General features: G+C 28.9%; 3 protein-coding genes and 1 long non-coding RNA gene across 14 annotated transcripts; 2 read left to right on the plus strand and 2 right to left on the minus strand.

The window, feature by feature from the left end:
* Positions 1–314: 314 nt before the first annotated feature.
* On the minus strand, positions 315–6,751 carry LOC145961515 (lysophosphatidylserine lipase ABHD12). 10 transcript variants are annotated; one of them, XM_083081789.1, is made up of 10 exons: positions 6,646–6,663; positions 4,839–4,990; positions 2,653–2,771; positions 2,324–2,429; positions 2,010–2,209; positions 1,767–1,902; positions 1,564–1,681; positions 1,325–1,486; positions 1,109–1,236; positions 315–1,015 (listed from the first exon to the last, which is right to left on the minus strand). In XM_083081789.1, the coding sequence occupies exons 2-10, from the start codon at positions 4,907–4,909 to the stop codon at positions 976–978; spliced, it is 1,080 nt and encodes a 359-aa protein (XP_082937915.1). In that variant the 5' UTR covers positions 4,910–4,990; positions 6,646–6,663; the 3' UTR covers positions 315–975. The 10 variants fall into 10 exon arrangements, with proteins under 10 accessions (XP_082937915.1, XP_082937918.1, XP_082937913.1 ...); XM_083081792.1 differs by lacking the exons at positions 4,839–4,990; positions 6,646–6,663 and adding exons at positions 5,772–5,871; positions 6,025–6,629; XM_083081787.1 differs by lacking the exon at positions 6,646–6,663 and adding an exon at positions 5,772–6,629.
* A 3,085-nt stretch (positions 6,752–9,836) lies between these two features.
* On the plus strand, positions 9,837–12,634 carry LOC145961689 (uncharacterized). Its single transcript, XR_014435686.1, has 3 exons — positions 9,837–9,937; positions 11,149–11,235; positions 11,702–12,634. It is a non-coding gene; the product is annotated as an uncharacterized LOC145961689 (long non-coding RNA).
* Positions 12,635–15,888: 3,254 nt separating this feature from the next.
* LOC145962349 (U6 snRNA-associated Sm-like protein LSm6) lies at positions 15,889–16,787 on the plus strand. Its single transcript, XM_083083387.1, has 3 exons — positions 15,889–16,049; positions 16,162–16,252; positions 16,427–16,787. Exons 2-3 carry the CDS (start codon positions 16,162–16,164, stop codon positions 16,573–16,575), a joined length of 240 nt encoding a protein of 79 aa, XP_082939513.1. The 5' UTR covers positions 15,889–16,049; the 3' UTR covers positions 16,576–16,787.
* On the minus strand, positions 16,588–18,293 carry LOC145962347 (TIMELESS-interacting protein). 2 transcript variants are annotated; one of them, XM_083083384.1, is made up of 2 exons: positions 18,158–18,293; positions 16,588–17,832 (listed from the first exon to the last, which is right to left on the minus strand). In XM_083083384.1, exon 2 carries the CDS (start codon positions 17,779–17,781, stop codon positions 16,801–16,803), a length of 981 nt encoding a protein of 326 aa, XP_082939510.1. In that variant the 5' UTR covers positions 17,782–17,832; positions 18,158–18,293; the 3' UTR covers positions 16,588–16,800. The 2 variants fall into 2 exon arrangements, with proteins under 2 accessions (XP_082939510.1, XP_082939509.1); XM_083083383.1 differs by having other exon boundaries at positions 18,152–18,290.
* Positions 18,294–21,171: the final 2,878 nt, after the last annotated feature.

Here is a 21,171-nt window from a genome sequence, read left to right on the forward strand (position 1 = left end):
TAAGTAAAAATGAAATATGCACATATTATACTTGTAAAAAAAAGATATAGAAGAAAATCGTGTGCACATTATTTTAGATTGATATATGAAGTATATATATCGAGGGATATTATGTAAATAATATATATTAAATATATGTACTAAATTTTTAGCACGCGTACACATACATTTTACATATATCTTACCTATTTATATATCAACTTTTAATAATATCAATAAGGAAATAAACATAAGCGGTACACTTTCTATGTGACACTTAAAATTATGCATCGCTATAGATAAGAGTATTGTATAAAGAACATAATAGTATCACGGTTACATAATGCTGAGTATTTTATATAAACTGTTTCGTGTACATACAAGTTAATCACGTGGAATTAGTAATTTTTATTAAATTGTGTCTCAATACAGTTATCACAGTACTTGTTCGATATATCCCCATTTATTTAATAGACACGTCATATAATTTTGAATATTTGTTCACGACATATAAAATGTCATTATCATACTGTACTAATTCTCTAAAGATGAATGTTTTACATATATCACATATAATTACACATATATATTTTTTTAAATTAGCTAAATATATTTTATAAACAAATTTCTCACATATTTAATAAATTTAAATAAATTTTATATAACGAATATAATAAACTCAGTGCATAGCTAAATCTTGTTTAATGCCACAGATTTTTAACTTTGGACTTAAAATATTAAATAAGAAATTTTTAATAAGTACATTTTTAATATCGCAAAAAAGTGACAGATTTCTAAATAAACAAAATATTTAAAAACGATAGTTTGAGTATGTTTACTCTAGTTCCTCTAGATTTATGTTTTCTTCAGAATTTAATTTATTTTAAAATAAATTTGTTTGTGAAAACATATATCTGTTCATATAAATCAAATAATTTCTAAGAAATTATGACACTGAGACAATTTTCAATTTCAGCTTTTTCTAGTTTAGATGAATTATTCAGTCTGATTTTTGTTTGCTTTAGCAACAAATGTCCTAAAAACATAATAATAATGTAAAATTTTCATGGAGAAAAGTAAAATTATTCTTCCTCTGAGTTTATATTTTAATAATATATTAATAACTTACTTAATTATACTGGGTAATTTTTTGTATCTACAGATATACTTGTGTCCAAGTCCATAGGATGAATCTATTTTTATCATTTGAATACGATCTGTATTATTTCCATGACTATCTATTGCTGTTTTGTAGAGCTGAAACATTACATACATAATCATGTGCAAAAATATTCCTCTCTTATAACAATCTTTATGCAGTAATCTAAAGTTATAAATATAGAACCTTCTCTGCCAAGGAGATTGGGATTACACCATCATCTTCGGCATGTAATATCATAATGGGACACTCAATTTTAGTAATATGTTTATCAGATTCAAATCTTAGATTGTTCTTGTAAAATGGTTCAATAATTACCCAATGGAACCATGGTAAATGCTTGAATAACTATGTAAAAATATAAAAATGAAGATTATATTAGAAATAATGCATCTTTCTTAACCGAGAAATAAATATTTAAATACCTGTGAAAATGGATGTTCTGTTAATTCATCTGCTATGTTGGTAAATGGTGCTTCTAGAAACAATGCAGCTGGTTGTATATTTTCAGCTGCTAGTAGAGCTAATACATGCGCAGAGACTCTAATGACAAATAAAAATTCACTTCAAGTATAACAAATTATTCCTGTTTATAAATGAAAAAATCAAGTTTTTAAAAATGCCTTACCCAGTCCCTAAAGAGTGACCCCAAACAAAAACTGGAGTTGAACCATTAACTTTTTTCATAACCCATTCAAAAACATATTTGCTATCCGTAACTACACCTTCTTCAGAAAGTTCCACTACATCACTATCGCCATAACCTAAATTAACAGACAAAATTAATTAAGAAATGCATTTAAATGCAATACTTGAACATTTTTATTTTTAAATCACAAATTATTCTAAAAGTAAATCCAAGCATACTCACTTCTATAATCAAAAGCTATGACATGATAATCCATATCTTGAAAAAGCTTATAAAGCTCGAGTCTATGCGAACTTGCTCTATTACCACTGTTTCCATGCATATATAGGAACACAGGTTGTGTGGAATTACTTAAAACTGCTTCGTAAGCTTCATCTGTTGCAGGAATGGAATTATTTAATAAAGACTGTGGTAATATCTGCCTGTAAATGTACTAACTTTTAATATAACAATATACACTATGTTATTATAACAATGTAGAGAACAATGTAATTTTTCAGATTAAAAATTTCACATAGATCTCCACAATTACTCACCATAAACCTATTTTAACTTGTTGATCAGTATGTAAATAAAAATTTCTAGCACCTTCCAATCCAACCGATTTTGGATCAGAAAACTCCACTTTAAGTGGCCAGTACACTGAAAGAGAATTAAAACGACATATTATTAACATATAAGCTACTACATGAGTTGATTTCCATCACATTTCAATATATTCAAATTAAAAAAAGAAATGTTATTCTATACATATATTTTTCTGATTGGTTCATAAAAACTTTCAAGTTACTGTAATTATATTAATTTTATATATACCACTATTTATTATTTTTATTAAGTGTACAATTATTAATTATATACTTACTAAAATTTAAGAAAAGTATCTTTTTTTGAATGCTGCAGGAATAATGAAAAATTACAGGCAGAAGTCCAAACACAACGAGATATATCAGTGCAGATGCCTTCATTGTCCAAATTAAGCATCTGTAATACAAGTATACATATATATTAAAGTAAGTAAGTTCATATGTACAAATAATATACCCAGTTATAGATCTAGTAGCGAAATTAATAAGATACATATACAGCAAAAACAATTTCAAACATATAGAACCATCTAAAGTTATATATATATTTTGTTGATTGTGTGAAATAAACTTTATTCTATAAAAATTTTTATTATTAAATATTTATTATTGTTTCTTCTGACAATGAGTATAATTAGTGAATCAAAATAAACTTTTTGGTATATAAATTTCAAACAAAGCAAATATACATGATAAAAGTGTACTTTTCATATAACTTTAACAGATTTTTAATTGTAATTCATATTATTATAAAAATATGACACATAAAGTCCAAGAGTTGTATGATAAATAATAATCTCATAATGAAACAAGATGACTTCAAATTGATTAAAGGACTTTGAAAGAACTTTGGATGATTCTTTAACAACATACATAATAATTACCGAGTCATTTTTGTCATTGCACACTCAAACACTTTCTAGCATTTTAATAAAGAAACAAAATAGTAGCAGTTAGTTGCAAACTTCACAACAACTAAGAATAACAAGAAACTAATAAGATAGCTACATGCAGTTATTAAGTAAACACATACATAAGATAAATATCATTAAGAGCACATGCATTACGTGTAAGAAATATATACATAGTAAGAAAGAAAAATAATGTAAAGAAATAATATGCGTAGTAAGAAAGGAAATAATATACATAGAAAGGAAATATGAGATAAATTTAATTTTAAATAGCAAATTACATATATAAAAAATTATATATCAATAAACCTTAAGTTCATCAGCAATCAAATTTTTTTTACATATTTCTATTCATTTATAATTTTATATGCATAAAGATATACTTGATTACTTGATTCATAAAATAAATATATGAACCATGATCATACTTCTTGATGTTTATGACACATAAAGTTGTTTATAAAATATTTTTATATATTATATACTACACAGCTGTTTTATATACATATATACATGAAATATATATATATATATATATCATACATAAATACATATATATGTGAATAGATAACACAAAGCAGTTAAAACTGATAAAGCATACATGAATATTTATATGTCATTTCTTATTTCTTAAGTATAGATAATTTGTACTTTATTATATTATTGAATTCGTATTATTTGAATTTTTTAAATTTTGCTCCACATTTTAATTTATATAAAACCTTTGTATACATATAAAAATTTATTTTTAAAAAATTATAGATTTAGCAAAATTGACTAACCTACACTACTTTATCAAATTTTATGTTAATCTCCTTTACAAATTGTAAAATACTTACAAACAGTTATCCAAGCAAGAACAAAGAATCTTTTCCTAGAATCTATTTGAGAAAAAGTGAGAAAGAGGGAAAGAGGGAGAGAGATAGATATTTGTAACACAGAATATGTGTTTATTTTAAGTTAAGTCATTCTCTCTTCTGTTGAATCAATTTTCCGGAATTTTACCCCACTCCTACCCAATTTACATAACTGACAAATGATTAGAGTCTAAAGTTCTTTTTCTACTATTTGCAGGTCAGCAAACATACATTTCTGTGTCAGTCACTAGTTTTTAAAAAATAAATTAAAAAGTTAGCAAATTGTAATGAAATATAAAGCTTGTGCGTGTTCACAAGAAAATTAATTTTATATGAACTTAATGAAACATATTCCTATTCAATTTTGTTATATCATGCTATATAAGATTAGCGTGTATAAATTCTTTCATTATTGATTTACTGTGACTCGCAAGAATAATTGTAATATATCACAATGTGTCATGATGAATTTAAGACAATTTAAGACAATTGCTGAAGATAAAAGTTCATATAAATTTTGTACAAACAGAAATATACATATCTTACAATAATTTTGTTTAAATAAGCTTGCAAACTACATTATGACATTTTAGTGACATCAATATAAGAATATAAAGAATATAAAGAAATAAATAAATACAAAGATAAGTACAAATAAGTAAAAATAAAGATATTCACAGTTATAATACAACTTACATTCCCGTATGCCAACTCTCAAAGATGACGAATGGTACTATCACTGCTAATAGTAGATAACTTGACATCATGATTGTTAGTAGTAGTTACTGGTGTTTATATTGTTTTCTCGTCGTTTTCTAGTCCTCTTTGATCAAATTTAATTCCAGAGACTTGTTGTAAGAAATTATTTCTATCATTATTGTGTTAAATATAAATATATAAGATAATTAAAATGACAAAATATAATATTTGTATATTTTATGGTATTTACACATACATTTTGTACATAAAAAATAGAACAATCCCTTCTTTAAGTGTATAATATTTCTGATAGGAATTTAATTACTTTATTTCAGTCTCTTCCAGTACTTTTTAAACATTGAATATTTTTATATAATAGAATGATAAATGATAATCTTCGATAAATGTATAACTTTTATATATAAATATAAAATTAAAAATAATGATTCCCTGACACATGACATAGAAATTATATAGAAATAATATATACAATAATAATAAATGTTTTTTTTTATAAAATAGATTATATTTTTTTCTATAATTTTATTCACATTTTTGCATACTTAAAAAAATTTATCCTATTGATTTTATTAATAAAATTACGAATTATACATGCTCTTACTTTAAAAAAAAATGTTTTCTGTATATTATTTTCTCTCACACACGATACACACGCGTAACATCTCCTATGTGAAATATTAGTCCAAGTCAAGTGAAAGTGACAGCATAAGTATAGGTATAGATTAGTAAAAAACTTAGTTCAAACCCCAACGTTTGTATAATAGTAGAGTTACATATCGATCGAGAGTATGTCAGGGGTCTTTTTGCTTCCAGAAAAAATAAGACGGGGAAAAGGGAATACGTATACCAAAAAAAAAAAAGAAAAAAAAATCGTCAAACACATGCAGATTTAATTAACTGAACGAATACCTTTTCACGAGACGTTTCTTCGGTAGCCAATATACTATCATTGTTATTACGATCGGGAATTAAAATAATACTAATTAATCTCAAGACACACGATGTATACCTGTATTCCGAGAAAGAAGCAATTATATTTATATAATTAACACTTTGAACTATACGAATGACATTTACGTCACAACCGCGAGGGAAAACATTTTCGAATCCTCTCTGACGTACGTGTTTCGCGTCGTGTTCAATGAAATTTAGCGATTCGTACCTAAACGATATTAATACGTATATTAATACACACTTTTATCGATATACTATTTCACTTAATACTGCTTAATATTAAACTAAAACGATCGAGGGATGCAAATCGACTAAGATTCCAGTCGCAGTTCTTTACGACTGTCAAGGTGGCCTCCGAATAAAAATGTACATAACTAACTGATAGAGGAGAAAGGTGGGAGGGCGAGGGGAATGCGTTACACACACACACACACACACAGCAGACCGCACTTTCTACACCTTTTTCTTCCTTTTCGTGTCGAGAGATCTCTTACGAAATGTTACACAACTCGCGTTTTGAAATGCAACAGGTTAGGTACGAAAAAAAAGCACAGTGAAAAGTATTACATGATCGGTCGTAAAAACGAGTAATTCTCGCTGACACTTTCTACATCTTTATCTCGCGCTTCTTTCTCTCTCTTTCAAAATTTACATAAATATGTATCTGCCTCCAAACTCTTATGCAAATATATACGCATCTGCATCTCATTAAACGCGATGTGTAGGAAAAATAGATTTATTGTTAAAGATCCACACATACAATACACAAGGCCTGTTTTTGCGCGCGGAAACTATTCATAGATGCATTCGCGTGCAGATAAATATGTACTTCTCTTGCATGGTAATCTAGCGTTGCTACGTGTCATCTATAACCATACACGTTGCATGCTTTTTATTGCACTACTTCACTCGTGTGTTTGCCGCTCGACATTTAAATGACTAATCGAGTGACTAATCGCGAGTGATAAAAACACGAATTCAGTTTCAAAGGTCGCTTCTTTCTTTTCCGTCGTTTTTTGTTTGCCTGTTCGTTTATCTCTATCGAGATTTTAAAATACGTGTTCGTGCGGGTTTGCTTTTCGTGATAAAAAGAAAGAATGTTAGATATTAACTTCGAAATTAATTGAAAAAATAAGGCACATATCACTGAATAAAGATTATAAATATGTATAAAAATTATAGAAATAATTACTACCAATTTTATCCGATTTGAGATTACGCCTATCTGATCAAAAAATTATAAACTTCATAACATGTAATAACAATTGTACGAAGCGTACAATCGAAATATACAACAGAGGAACCTAGCCTAATCTCTTGAATGGATATAAGTGGCAGCCCGGTTAATATTAATCTATTTATAGATGAATTAATAGACGAGTCAATACCTTGTCTTTACAAAAATGTCAAAAAATTATCTTTGATTCTTCTGAAAGAATTCTCTTTTTTTACGAATTTTCTGATTATGAAAAGAAACCGGTAAAGGTGATGTATTCAACGAATGTATTCGATAAAAGCCGCTTTCATAGCGCTACAAATGCTTGGAAGTGCATTGACCAATCGAGGTAAAGAAATGTTTACTCCTTTCCTGATTGGTCAAGCACTAGTAGTAACGTCAAATTTGAACGCAATCGAAAATGCGTTCATGTGATCTTGCCTTTTGACTTGGTAAAGTCGCGAGCAAATCGACCAATCATAGTAAAGCATTCTCAAAAGTTTCACTGATTGGTCGATTTTCTTCTCTTATATTATTTTACTAAACTTTTTCGTGCATAAACGTGGTTTAAAATTTTGATTTTACCTGTTAATAGCTAGATTTTAAATTCTAATTTCTTTTCTTTAGGTCGGCACAGGCTGATCAAATCGAAAGAAGAAATTTTCACGAAAATTTCAGACATTCTATGACAGAGAGAAGACTGAGAGATGTCATGGCCTGTTTTTAGGTGATCCCTGAAAGTGATACTCCCTCTATGGACATTGAAAACGTGGACATGAACTACAAAGCCAATGTCCATGAATGTTCTCAGAGGGTAATATATAATGTGCACAATTTCTGGTTTTGTTCCGTGCTATGTGCACGAAATGCCGGTAGCACCAGAGTATAACAATCATTATTTTGAAAATAATATATAAATATGATAAATAATAATTTTTATAAAAATAATTTTTATAAATTACTTATCTATATGTGTACGTATGTATGCCCATACGTTGTCCAAATGATTTTAAATATAAGAATAGACTACGGCCCATATTCTGAATCCTCTTTTATCGATAAAAGTGCCTCTAAAAGTGGCATATAAGCCTTCTGATTGGCTACAGACCGCTTTTAGGAGCACTTTTATCGATAAAAGAGAATTCAGAATATGGGCCTATATGAATATCGGCGTATGTTACCGCCGGCATAGCTCTCAGGTTCATGAGAGTACTGAAATCTCCTCACCTGGCAAATGCCTTCGTTAAGGCAGAGATACAGGACAGGAAAAATTGAGGAGGAAAAATTTTTTTATTTTTTTTTATTCTTTTTAATAGAGTTTTTAAACACAGAATATAATACATATAAAAAATATATATTACATAATTATAATATATACAACGTAAATTATAATTAATTTGCAATTACATAAAAAACACATTACAAAATATTAAATTATGTAATATAAAAATAATTACATTACAAATATATATATTACAAAATTTAATGCAGAATATATAAAATACAATGCATTAGAAATATGTATTACAAAATATAATACCAATTTAATATAAACTATAATTTTAAACTTAATACAAAATAAAATTTATTACACGAAAGTGTCCAAAGTATACGTATAATATAAAATTTAGTAAAAATTTTTACATAGACCAGACAAGACTGATTAGTGATGATTAATTACGCGATATTTATTATTAATAATCAACATAGAATAATAGAATTTAATTAGTTTTATATAAATAACGTATAAACATAAATAATCATGATCAAAAGAGTCATTAATAAAATTGTTGATCATTTCTTCGATTGTAGAACAAAGTATTTGCATTATTGACGCATTTCGTGCAGACCATGAAAAGAAATATTTAAAACGTGTAAAGATAGAACAAGCTTTGATGTAAATCAAAGATTAAATTACAAAATAAATTGCGATTTAAAGTTCGCGAGAAAACGCGACGAATAAATAAATCGACAATAATCGAATATTCACACACACAATTGCGAGATACGCATAATTTTTATAATATAATAATCGAATCAATAAACACACGTGCGATATAATTATTATCACACAAATGTTGACAGACGAAGATATTTTAGCAAACATTTGTGATCCGTATTGTTTATGAACATAAAATTCACTGTCCGATGTATTTGCGATTAACATATACGCGACTTTATACGAATTTCACGATTGAGAATAAAATACATATCCTATTTCGCGCATGATTAGCTGAATAAGAAGAAATGAGCTGTATAAGCTTTAAAATATAATTAAAAATCGCGTTGTGGCCACGTTTAATAGAAAATAACGGAACGAATGATTTTCATTAATATAGTTATCGATCGTCTTTTAAATTATAGAAGAAAATATTTGCACTACCAGCATTTTGCACGAACTATTAAAAACAATATTCAAAGATGTGGAAAGATAAACAAAGCTTCAATGTATAAGTCAACGATTAAATCATAAGATAAACCGCGATTTAAAATTCACGAGAAAACGCGACGAATAAATAAGCGATAATATGCGGAATATTTGATCGCAATACGTATAATTTTTATAATATAATAATCGAAGCTCTCAATAGACACGTGCGCGATATAATTATTATCACGTAAATATAGAAAATCGAAAATATTTCAACAATCATTTGAGGTCTGTAATGTTTGTGAATATGCAATTCAGCGACCGAATTACTGCGAATTTTTATAAGATATATCGCGATTTAAAATTCGCGATAAAACACGACGATAAATAAATCGATAATATTCAAAATATTCAATTGCAAATACGCGAGTGACATAACGGTAATCCGATAAAAAGAGGAGCGATCTTAAAAATGGAGAACGATTAACATCTTGTTTCTACATCAGATTTCGCAAGATCAATCTGCGAAGAAAAGTTAAGTGATCCATTGAACGTCGGGAATTCCATTGTAGGAGGGAACGAATCCTGGATCTTCCAGACTATTCCCGATAGCAATGATTTCAGTATTAAATCAAAGACAATTATCCCTCGTCATTATTTTCAATTCACGAATTTGATATTCAGACGTCAGAATTCACGAATTTGATATTCAGACGTCAGAAAACATGTTCTTCCATTACTAAGAAATATATTTCTTTATTGAAAATTAAATGGATATAACCTTTGTCATTGAAATGTGATTACGAACGATTATATTTATAAATAATAAAATACATGCATTATTGGAGTTTGTGTTAAATGTGCGAACACATAATTTGGGGTACCGTCTGCGCGCGCGAGACGAATCGAACCCGATAACAGCAAGATTTAAAAAATTTCAATTCGAATAGTGTTCAAAATAAAATAAATGAAATAATTTTAAATATATAATTAATTCTAGATTAATTCTCTAGATTCTTATTCTTGTAACGTTTAAATTAATAATTTCTTTTTCTTTTAATCAATATCTTACTGATATAAGGGTACCCATTCGATTCGTCTCTAAATTTTTAAGTATTCGCACATTTTATGTAACATTCATGTATAATTTCGCGTATATATAACATATAACATTATTAAAGATTATAAAAATATTTTGGATACGTGAATTTGTGCATGTATTTTATTATACATATATATAAAATGGTATATACCTAAACACTAATATTTCAAAATGGCGATGGATGTCCAATACCTGCAAATAGTTTCTTAAAAGAAACTAAAAACTACTATTAATATCCCCAGTACCTAGAAATAATTTTTCAAATGAGATAATTAATTAATAATTAATAAAATATATTCGTTCGTAAGCATTTTTATCAAAAAATTAATAAAAATTAATTACAATATGAAATTTCTTGAAAAATTAAAGTTTATACACAACGCTATATCCATATTTAATCTACTATTAAATCTTTCTGGCATTATATAGACAATAATAATACCAATCCTAATAATGATAGAACATTTTTAATGAAGAAAAAAAAGATACATTTCTCTCATCTAAATATATATTATTTAAATTAATTCGACGTTAAAGAAGCGTATCGTCGTTGAATTACTACCGAAATCATTGCTTTCGGAAATTGCCAGGAAAACCTGGGATTAATTCCAATCTTACAATAAAAATTCCCAATTTTTAACAGGGCACCGAACTAGACGTCGCGAATGAATCTCACAAGAACCGATGAGAAATAATTCTCCATGATGAAAATCGTTTTGATTCCTCGGCGGTACGAGCAACCTTCATTAACGTTTATTTAACGGAAGGAACAACTCTTTTATTAAAACGACAATCTTGTCTACGAACGCGAAAAGAACGCGGGAAAAACACGGTGATTTCGCAACCGTAATTTATTAATTTATTTATGAATATTTTCCGATACGAAATTCGTAAGTACAAATGTAACTGAAAAACAAATTATTAAATTCATAATAATTAACTCGCGATTCTATAATATCGAAGATGATTAAATTTTGTGAAGCTAATATTTAATCGTTGACTTATCACATCGAATCTTCACACTCTTATTCGATAATTCTGTATATTTAATTAGCAATATTTAGGAATATTATCTGACGAGAAGGACAGCGATAAAAATCTTTTGTTAAAACGATAATTTTGTATAAGAACTTGTATTAAAAATTTTATATTTGATCGCGCGATGTATATACTTAATATGTATACCTATATATTAGACGGCACTCCCGGTTTCGGTACGAGCGAAAATCCCATTTCACTTACGAAAATCAACTTCGAGCCAACCGGTCGGGATTGCAACGATACAACGAGCAAGGACTAAGCCCAAACCGGAAAGAAGACGAAATGATTGACGGAAATAGAGGAAAATGAATTCACCAACTCTTTTTCGCGCATAATTATCCTATCTCGTATCGAACCTGGACCCGCTAAGCACGATTTCAGGTGCTCCGCCCGGACATATTATGCCTCCCGCGGTTGCTATATGCTACACCAGGCTAGTAGACGGCAAAAGAAGAGGATACCCACATTTTTTAAATGCTAACATTAAGCAATTTAGAAAATGGGGAGGCAACCCCTTTTACCGAGCGAAAATCGTGCCTAGGGGAATCCACTCGACTCCTCGACAGGGTTAACACACGCAGTGCGTGTGGCTGTAGACGAGCAAAGAGAAGGGACCCATTGACGACCATTCCGAGCAATAGATCGAGTTCTAACTAATTCGGGCCGAATCACTTGACGAAGCACGAAGCAAGAGTGTACGTTGCATAGCAACGTGTGCAAACTCGAAACATCCCAGTTAGTTGGCATCGGAAGTAGAGACTCGTGACAATAAATGAAATTGGGATTTTATATGAAAAGTCCAAAAGATCCGCGAAAACGCGACGACGCGAGAATACTACAACGCGAAAACGCGGTAACGAAGCGCTTGCCGCCCGCGGCACGTTGACGGCACCGACGCGACGACGCGAAAGGGTACTTAGCTTCCCATTCAGGCACCTTAAGATTTATCAAAAATAGAAAAATTTAAGATAAACCTCAAGGCACCATCCAAGTACTAAGCCCTCCCACCACGACAAGGTGTACCCCATGGGAGGGTTATATTATATATAATTTTATATATAATACATAATTTGAAATTTATTTTGTAATATAGTACATAAGTTTAAATTCGCAAATATAAACGATAAATAAAAATATAAAAGATAAATGAAAATCTATTATATAAAGCAATGTTCAAAATAATTGATTTTAAAGTTAATTATTGCGCGCAATTAATTTTTACTTTTAAATAGATATATTTTAATGTTATATATCGCGTAATTACAAAATAATTTATATTTCTTATATATAAACTTTTAAAAATATGATAAATAAAAAAATTTCTATTTTGTTATACATGAAATATTTAAATAAATATATTAATATGAAATGTTTTATAAAATATAAGAAGTATCTGAAAATATTAATTAATAAAAAATTTTATAAATGTTTTAATTATTTTAAAATAAAATGGAATATTTTTTATAAGTATATGTATTATATATGTTACAATTTAAAATCACTATTGAATCACTATCAAAAAAATAAAACGAAACGAGAAATATGTATATTTTGAATATATATACTATTGATAAATAATTTATATATTTTTGCGTCCGCGGAACGATATATATCGAACGCGGGTGACACAATCGGCATGCGCTGACGCTCGTGCACTCGTAAATAATAACGCGATTTAAGGTACACAAGAATTTTAATAAATCGCGAGTAACATACAAGAATTCAGAATAATCGTAAAACGGATCACAAATAGACGCGCGTCCGCACAACTTGACAGCTGGGCTTAGACTCTCTGACAGTCGTTTATAACAATATCTTGACAACGCGCGCGAAAACGATCTTCTTCGAAAGAATTCAACGGGTGACGAATACATTCAGCGGGACGGGACGTGAGGACGCAACAATATAATAAATAATGAATGTGATAAATAATTTATATTAATGACTTACATCATATCTTATTGATCCATCCACTTCCAAAACCTCCTTTTTTCTTTTGCTTCCTTCGCTCTTTTCTCGTGGCACTTTAATCCTCGTTGCACTTACACTTATTCACGAAAAGTTCCTCGTTGCACTTGCAATTGTGTTTAGAGAAAGAATTTGATAATATTTGAAACGTCTCACATCACTACTTCACTGCTCAAGAGCCACTGAGCGAATGATCGTAAGTCAAGAACATTACCGTTTATATCGCCAGGGTCGACTATGGAAAGAAAGAATTTGATAATATATGAAACGTCACTACTTTATTGCTCAAAGTTACTGTGCGAATGATAATAAAGCCGTGTATAACGTATTAACATTACCGTGGTACTGTTTATATCGCCAGGGTCGACTATGGAAAGAAAGAATTTGATAATATATGAAACGTCACTACTTTATTGCTCAAAGTTACTGTGCGAATGATAATAAAGCCGTGTAACGTATTAACAATAGCGCGATACTGTTTATCAAGGTCGAACACGGTGTTATTGTTAATTCTCTCGTTGCCGAAATATTTTCTGTAATATAAAATATTCGCGCGTGGAATATTAAATTATAGAAGTATTTTAATTTATTGATTTAAATTGATTATTTTTTAACAATTTATCACGGAGCCTTTCGTTATGCTATTTATTTGCATCTATAATTCGATTGTTTTATATATATATATATATATATATATATATATACTTTGTATTTTCTCATAATCCAAATTATTTTTAGATTTTCAAGTAGAACGATAAAGTAACACGGATGAAATATATTTGTGACTCTAGGTATTGAAATAATAATTATTTTGTCCGTAAAGATCGCAACGATCGAAGCAATTATTTAACATTTTGGATTCCTATCATTTAATCGATTCTCGATTAAATTGTACATTGTTTAATTAACAAGGATTGATAAAATTTAAGGTATTGGTCGAAATATAATTAATTCTAATATTGTTAATGAAATATAATAAGCATCAATGATCGAAAGTTTATAACATAATTAAATCTCTTATCCCCTTTTATGTATATTTTGTTTCAATTTTTAATCACGGTAATGAATGATTGCGATTCGATAAAGATTTATAGTTGCGATACAGTTTCATGTCGTGAATTAATTTTTAATTAATTAATTTATATTAATATTTAAAGCAAATTATGTTTTGATACTAATCGTAATCGTGTTTAGTAAAAAAATTACAATACAATACGAAACGTTTCGCACCACTATCTTATTACTCGAGAGTCACCGTGCGAATGATGACAAAGCCGAATGAAACATAGCGCGCTATTGTTTATATTTTATATTGCCAAAGTCGAACACCGTGTTATCAATAATTCGTTGCCAAAATATTTTATATATTATAAAATGTACATTAACGCGGAATATTAAATTAATGAAGTATTTTAATTTATTGATTAAAATTGATTATTTATTAAACAATTTATTCTTTCATTATGCTAATTATTTGCATCTATAATTCGATTGATTTACTTCGTGTTCTCTCACAATCCAAATTACATTTAGATTGTCAAGTAGAACGATAAAGTAACACGGATGAAATATATTTGTGACTCTAAATATTTGAATAATTATTATTTTTTGTCCGTAAAAATCGCAACGATCGAAGTAATTATTTAATATTTTGGATTTCTATCATTTAATCGATTTTCGATTAAATTGTATATTGTTTAATAACAAGGATTGAGAAAATTAAAACATTGATCGAAATATAGTTAATTCTAATATTAAAGCTTTAACATAGCGCGCTACTGTTTATTTTTTGTATTGCCAAAGTCGAACACCGTTATCGATAATTCGTTGCCGAAATATTTTATATATTATAAAATATACGCTAACGCGGAATATTAAATTATAGAAGTATTTTCATTAATTAATTAAAATTGATTATTTATTAAATAACTTATCACGGAACCTTTCGTTACGCTAATTATTTGAATTTATTCGATTATTTTATTTTCAAAGTCAAATTCTATAATATTCAGTTTTGCATTTTAGAAGACTGACTTAGAGCGAGCTAAATAAATAAATAAATAAATAAATAAAAAATAAATAAATGATGTTGAGAAGAAAAAGAACACACATAAATAAATAAATAAATAATAGCGTGGAAAGAGAGAACATACTAATATTTTTATATAATAAATTATTATTAATTAAATTATTTATATTTTTATTTATATTATTTATATTATCAGAGAGACATATATGTTACCCTCTGAGAACATTCGTGGACATTGGCTTTGTAGTTCATGTTCACGTTTTTATGTCCACAGAGGGAGTATCGCTTCCAGGGATCACCTAAAAGCGGGCCATGACATCTCTCAGTCTTCTCTCTGCTATTGATGTTACATACATAAACATATGACGGCCAATCAGCGCAAGGGAAACTTTGACGCGATAGTCGGTATAACAGATGTTGATTTGATGAAAAATCAGTTTTTCAAATAGGTTAAAACTGTTTTGAAATATAAACGTATTAGTTATATATCCGCATTATTTACAAAGGTACACAAAATATCCGTGATAATTATACTCGTTTTTCACTCTTTATTATTGAAAATTACGATAAATGTCACGATGCGCATAAACATTCTCTAATATTTTTACATATTAACAGATGAGTCGAAAGGAAGCGTTATCTCAATTTATACAACAAATTCATGGACGGCCTGTTGTCGTAAAATTGAACAGTGGTGTTGATTACAGAGGTAAATGTTTTTGTTACATTAGCATAGTATTAATATTTATCTAGTTATTATCTTTACTATCGGAATAAAAATACTTCTTTTTCAATTTGATTAGTATAGTTCCTATGCTTTATAAATCTGGAAATTTCTTTTGGAGCACCGTATATTCTAAAGCAACAAGTATTCTATTTACAGGTGTATTAGCTTGTATCGATGGTTACATGAACATAGCGCTTGAACAGACTGAAGAATATGTCAATGGACAACTGAAGGACAAGTATGGAGATGCCTTTATACGAGGAAATAATGTGTTATATATTAGCACACAAAAGCGTAGAAATTAATACAAGCAAATATAAATTTCAATAAAAATTAAATTTTTATTTATTAAGTATTGGAAATTGATCTTTGCATAAACATTTGTAACAACTACATTTTGGCTTACTTCTACAATAATTACAGGTATAAAGCGATAATTTTTATTATATGATAAATACTTCTAAATGATACTTTAATCTTATATGTGTGGATATAATAAAAACTTTATATTACTATATATTTTAAGTTGCTTAAATATGATCTGTTGTTGGCTTCTCATTCGATAGTATTTCTTCCGATTTACTAGCAAATACTTCATTTGCATCTTCATTGAGTTGTAATTGCATACTATCGACTTGAGATGTATTTGTCCCTTCGTAAACTGTTATAGGATTATTGTTTTCACTTAGAGTTTCTACATTTGTGCGCTCAATCAATTTAGTCCTCTTAGGTTCTCCTTCTTCGCGTTCTTTTTGTCGCTGAAGTCTTCTTTGAATAGCTAGTTGTTTGTTTCTCTCGATTCTTTCTTTTATCTCATCGTTCAATTCATCCTTGGCAGTGCTTGTGGATTGTATTTGTGAATTTGATAAATTATTGGATTGCATCAGAAGTTCATCAAAAGCATCCTCGTTAGAAGTGCTTGGAGCTGCAGTAGGCACGGAATTTCGTGCTTCAGCTTGCTTTTGTTTTTCAATTTGTTCTGTTATCAATAAATCGAAATCGTCCAGAGGTGCACTCTCTGGTTGATCTTCTTCGTTATCCATATTATCATGGATTATTAAATCATCATCTGAGGTGAGCATATCCAATCGGTACCTTTTCATAAACACCTGCAGATCCTTCTTTGTCCCTAGTTGCTCGACTCTTGTAAGAAAATCATCAAAATGGTATTTTGGAAATAATCGATAGGACCAATGTTCCAATCTTTTCATAATTCTGTCAAGATCCGTTTTCTCATGTCCTTTACCATAAAACTTAAAACCCTCAAAATATTTTTCAATAGTGTGAATACCATTGGGACCTTTCAATCGCTCTGTATTCAGTTTGGGCATAGGATTTCTAACTGTATGTGTTTTAGATTTTGATGGATCGATTCTTCGCCCAATGTCTGCTTCATTATCAGAAGTTGCTTCTCCTGCCATCCCAAGGCTACCACGCTCATCATCGGATTCTTTATTTTCATAATATTCCACAATATCATCATCACCCTCATAATTGGGAATATCCGTCATGATGTATAGTGTAAAGTATCTTGATTAAATTTAAGCACCACTTGCAAATTTCTAAAAAAAGACATAAAATCGTTAAATACAAACAAGAATAACCACATCATTGCATGTCATCAAATTATCAGGAATTCTAAACTAATCTAATCTAAACTAAATAGAGGGCATTTTTTCTCTCTCTCTCTCTCTCTCTCTTTAAATAACTAACCCTAATTTATCTTTGAATACAAAGTCTGACAATTTTCTTATTTATCTCAACAAAATAGATGCGAGAAACATTCTTTTTTTAAAATAGTACTTTATATATAAAATTTTATAATCAAAAATGTCTAAAAATTCTTCAATATATATACAAGCTTCAAAATACACAGCTTACTTCTACCGGATATCGGTCGTCTTAGAAGTCACTGTCGTCGTGCGATTCGCAATTTCCTCTCTCGTCCTCCATAAACTTGTCAAACTGCCCGTCTGATTTCTTCATACGCTCCAAAACCGACACGAGCAGCTTCTTATTTAGCCGATCGGTCTGCGTAATTTCACGCACGACAGATTCGTTCTTCGGTTCATCCGGCGATCGTTCACTTTGCAATTTCCCTAACACGTTGTTGTCCTGTTCCATCGGAGTCCCCGGCATTTTTCGTTATCGCGTTTACGAATTATTCGAATACGAATGAATATATTCGCGACGATATTTTCGCGCGTTTATCGAATATAAAATATATATTCTTCAGTAGAGAGAAAGCGTTCAATTCCACTTAGTCACAGGAAATAACATCAAGATATAAAGTACATGTAAATATATGAAATGTCATCTAAATCGATATCAGCTGTAGCGATGAAAGGTAACGGAGTCGATTGTTCGACTAATCGATAGATTTTATTCGATGTTTACATCGTGTATTATCGTTTCTTTGATTGTTTTCTTCTTTGAAATCAAAGCTTGTGTTGTTTTGTTTCAGTGAAAAGTTTCGAATTAAATTTGAAATTGTATCTTATATATAAGTAAATATTTTCTATACAACATACATTGACAGCGTGGAATTCAACAAGGAAAAAGAAGACATTGCAATCCTATTTACTATTCTTTTTTCCATCATAACCTTGTATAAACAAAAAAGAAAAGTAAAAAGATATTATTACAAAACTTAAATCTTTATTTAGATTTCTGTTTAAATCCTGCCAGCAACAATTGATGGATCAATTTTATTGATAAAATTGCAAAATTCGTCTTCGATAAAATTTGCTTGTATTTTTTACTTTCTTTTTTATTTTCCAGGATATTCAAGATATTGGAATATGACTTTATTAATAACATGACGATTCGTAAACTTCAAAAATAATAAACTCGGCCGATATTTGGATCAGAAGATACGACTTATCGTCCGCATAAATAAAAAATCGCACGTGACTGGAAGTTATTATTCGGATCAGAGATTTCCGCGATGACGAGAAGAAAACATGCGACGCGAAAAACGGTAAGTGTGCCAAGAGGTTGATTTATCGATGCCAAATTCAAAAACTAATAAAGTGATCTGAAATGATCCAACTTGTCGAGAGCGTAAATATCTTAATCAGACACGAATGCCGTCCAAGACCGAGTGTTCGCTTGTTTGTAATAAAATTGGAGAACTCAAATGCGTCCATTAATGCTTCCAAATTCACCGATTTATCGATCACTCATTAATGTGCCCGATAAAATATAAATTTAAAGTATAAGTTTCATATTAAATGTAATTATACTTTTACAGTTTTCAGTCAGCAAACATCCAATGCAAATAATTATATAGTCAATCACATAATTGTGATATTTATCTCAATTTTGTCTTTTTCAATCAAAATTAATGCTTGAAAAAAATACATTCAAATAAAACTCAAAATTAAACGATAAAACGATTGAACTATATTAAATGAAAAATGTGGAAAATGAGACTATTGTAATTCAAATAAAGCACCGGTTCTCTTTTGTTTGTGTCGCATACGTTTATATACGCACATTCCAATGAAATCTTAGCGGCTAAATATACCAAAATGCACTAAATTAGATTGTTTTCAAAGCAGATAAACAAATTGTATTTTTGCTTCGAAGAACAAATAGTATATTTACATTCGGCTGGCGAATTAAGCTGTATAATGGATTATAATTCCTAGTCTGCTATTTGCAATCCTTAAAAAATTGAAATGAGAATTAAATTTAAAAAATTGTATTTAAAAAAATCAATAAACGAATTATATTATTCAATTAATTTCAAACTAACTCTAATAGATTTTTAACTCTCGATTGATTGCAAAGCAAGTTTAATATACAATGAACATTTTTGCTAAAATAATATTTATAAGAGACCAGATCAGAGAAAATGCTATCGCAAAATGATATGATAAAAATACATAGCTCTATTCGATTAACATACAGCGAATTTGAATGATGTTTTATATAAGATTAATTAAGCATCAATGGATGACGCATTTAAGCCACAAAATATACAAATAGAAATATAAAATCGAAACATACATATACATATATGTATATAAGACGGTTGTTTATTGTTTTCATGCAGAGCACTGTCCGCGCAGAGATTTTCTACTGGCAAATGTCCATACGCTCTTTTATACCTCATCGCTCATTTTGATCCTGTCAAAATGTCCGGAAATCTATTTGGCACATGTTCGCGAAAATACACGAAATATGTATCTTACTGTACTTTACGTTTTTTCACCATACGCGATATTAAATATAATTTCTCGTATATTAATACGCAAAAATTAACGATATCTTAAAAATTGCCTCACTTTTAATATCTTGCAATTAATTAATCGATTTAATATCTTGCAATTAATTAATCGATTAACTTTAACTAATTAAAAAGAAATACAGAATGAACATTATGAATGAAAGTTATGTTTATCAATATCCAATCTAGTAGAAATATTTCTTCAGAAGCAAAGAAATTGTCAATTATATAAAATCAACATCTATCCTTTTTAGCACTAATTATGAAACATATTAACATATTAATTAAATTTATTCGCATTATGTCGCATTTGTAGATATGCATTATAAGAATATAATTGAACAAATAATTTTAATCGACATCTGATATGAGAATTGCTATATAAAACATGGAACGTGCTTCGAAATAAATTTTCTTGTCATTCTGTTGTCATTCTCATTTTCATAAAACAAATCATCAAATATTCGACAAATCCAAGAGTGTCGGATTTGTATGATAAATTTTGCTGCAATATTATATTTATGATTATGGCGTAATACAACAGCTGTAATTCTTGACGAATATTCGTTGAGTAAAATTCTATATCGGAGAATCTTATGTATATATCATATATTTTTGCAATAATGTGTAATATCGAGAGCGCACAAAAGTGAATAATTATTATTAT

Source organism: Camponotus vicinus, unplaced genomic scaffold (assembly GCF_025532165.1).
Source record: "Camponotus vicinus isolate PSW18456_S1 unplaced genomic scaffold, iyCamVici1.0 SCAF_11, whole genome shotgun sequence".
Lineage (NCBI taxonomy): Eukaryota > Metazoa > Arthropoda > Insecta > Hymenoptera > Formicidae > Camponotus > Camponotus vicinus.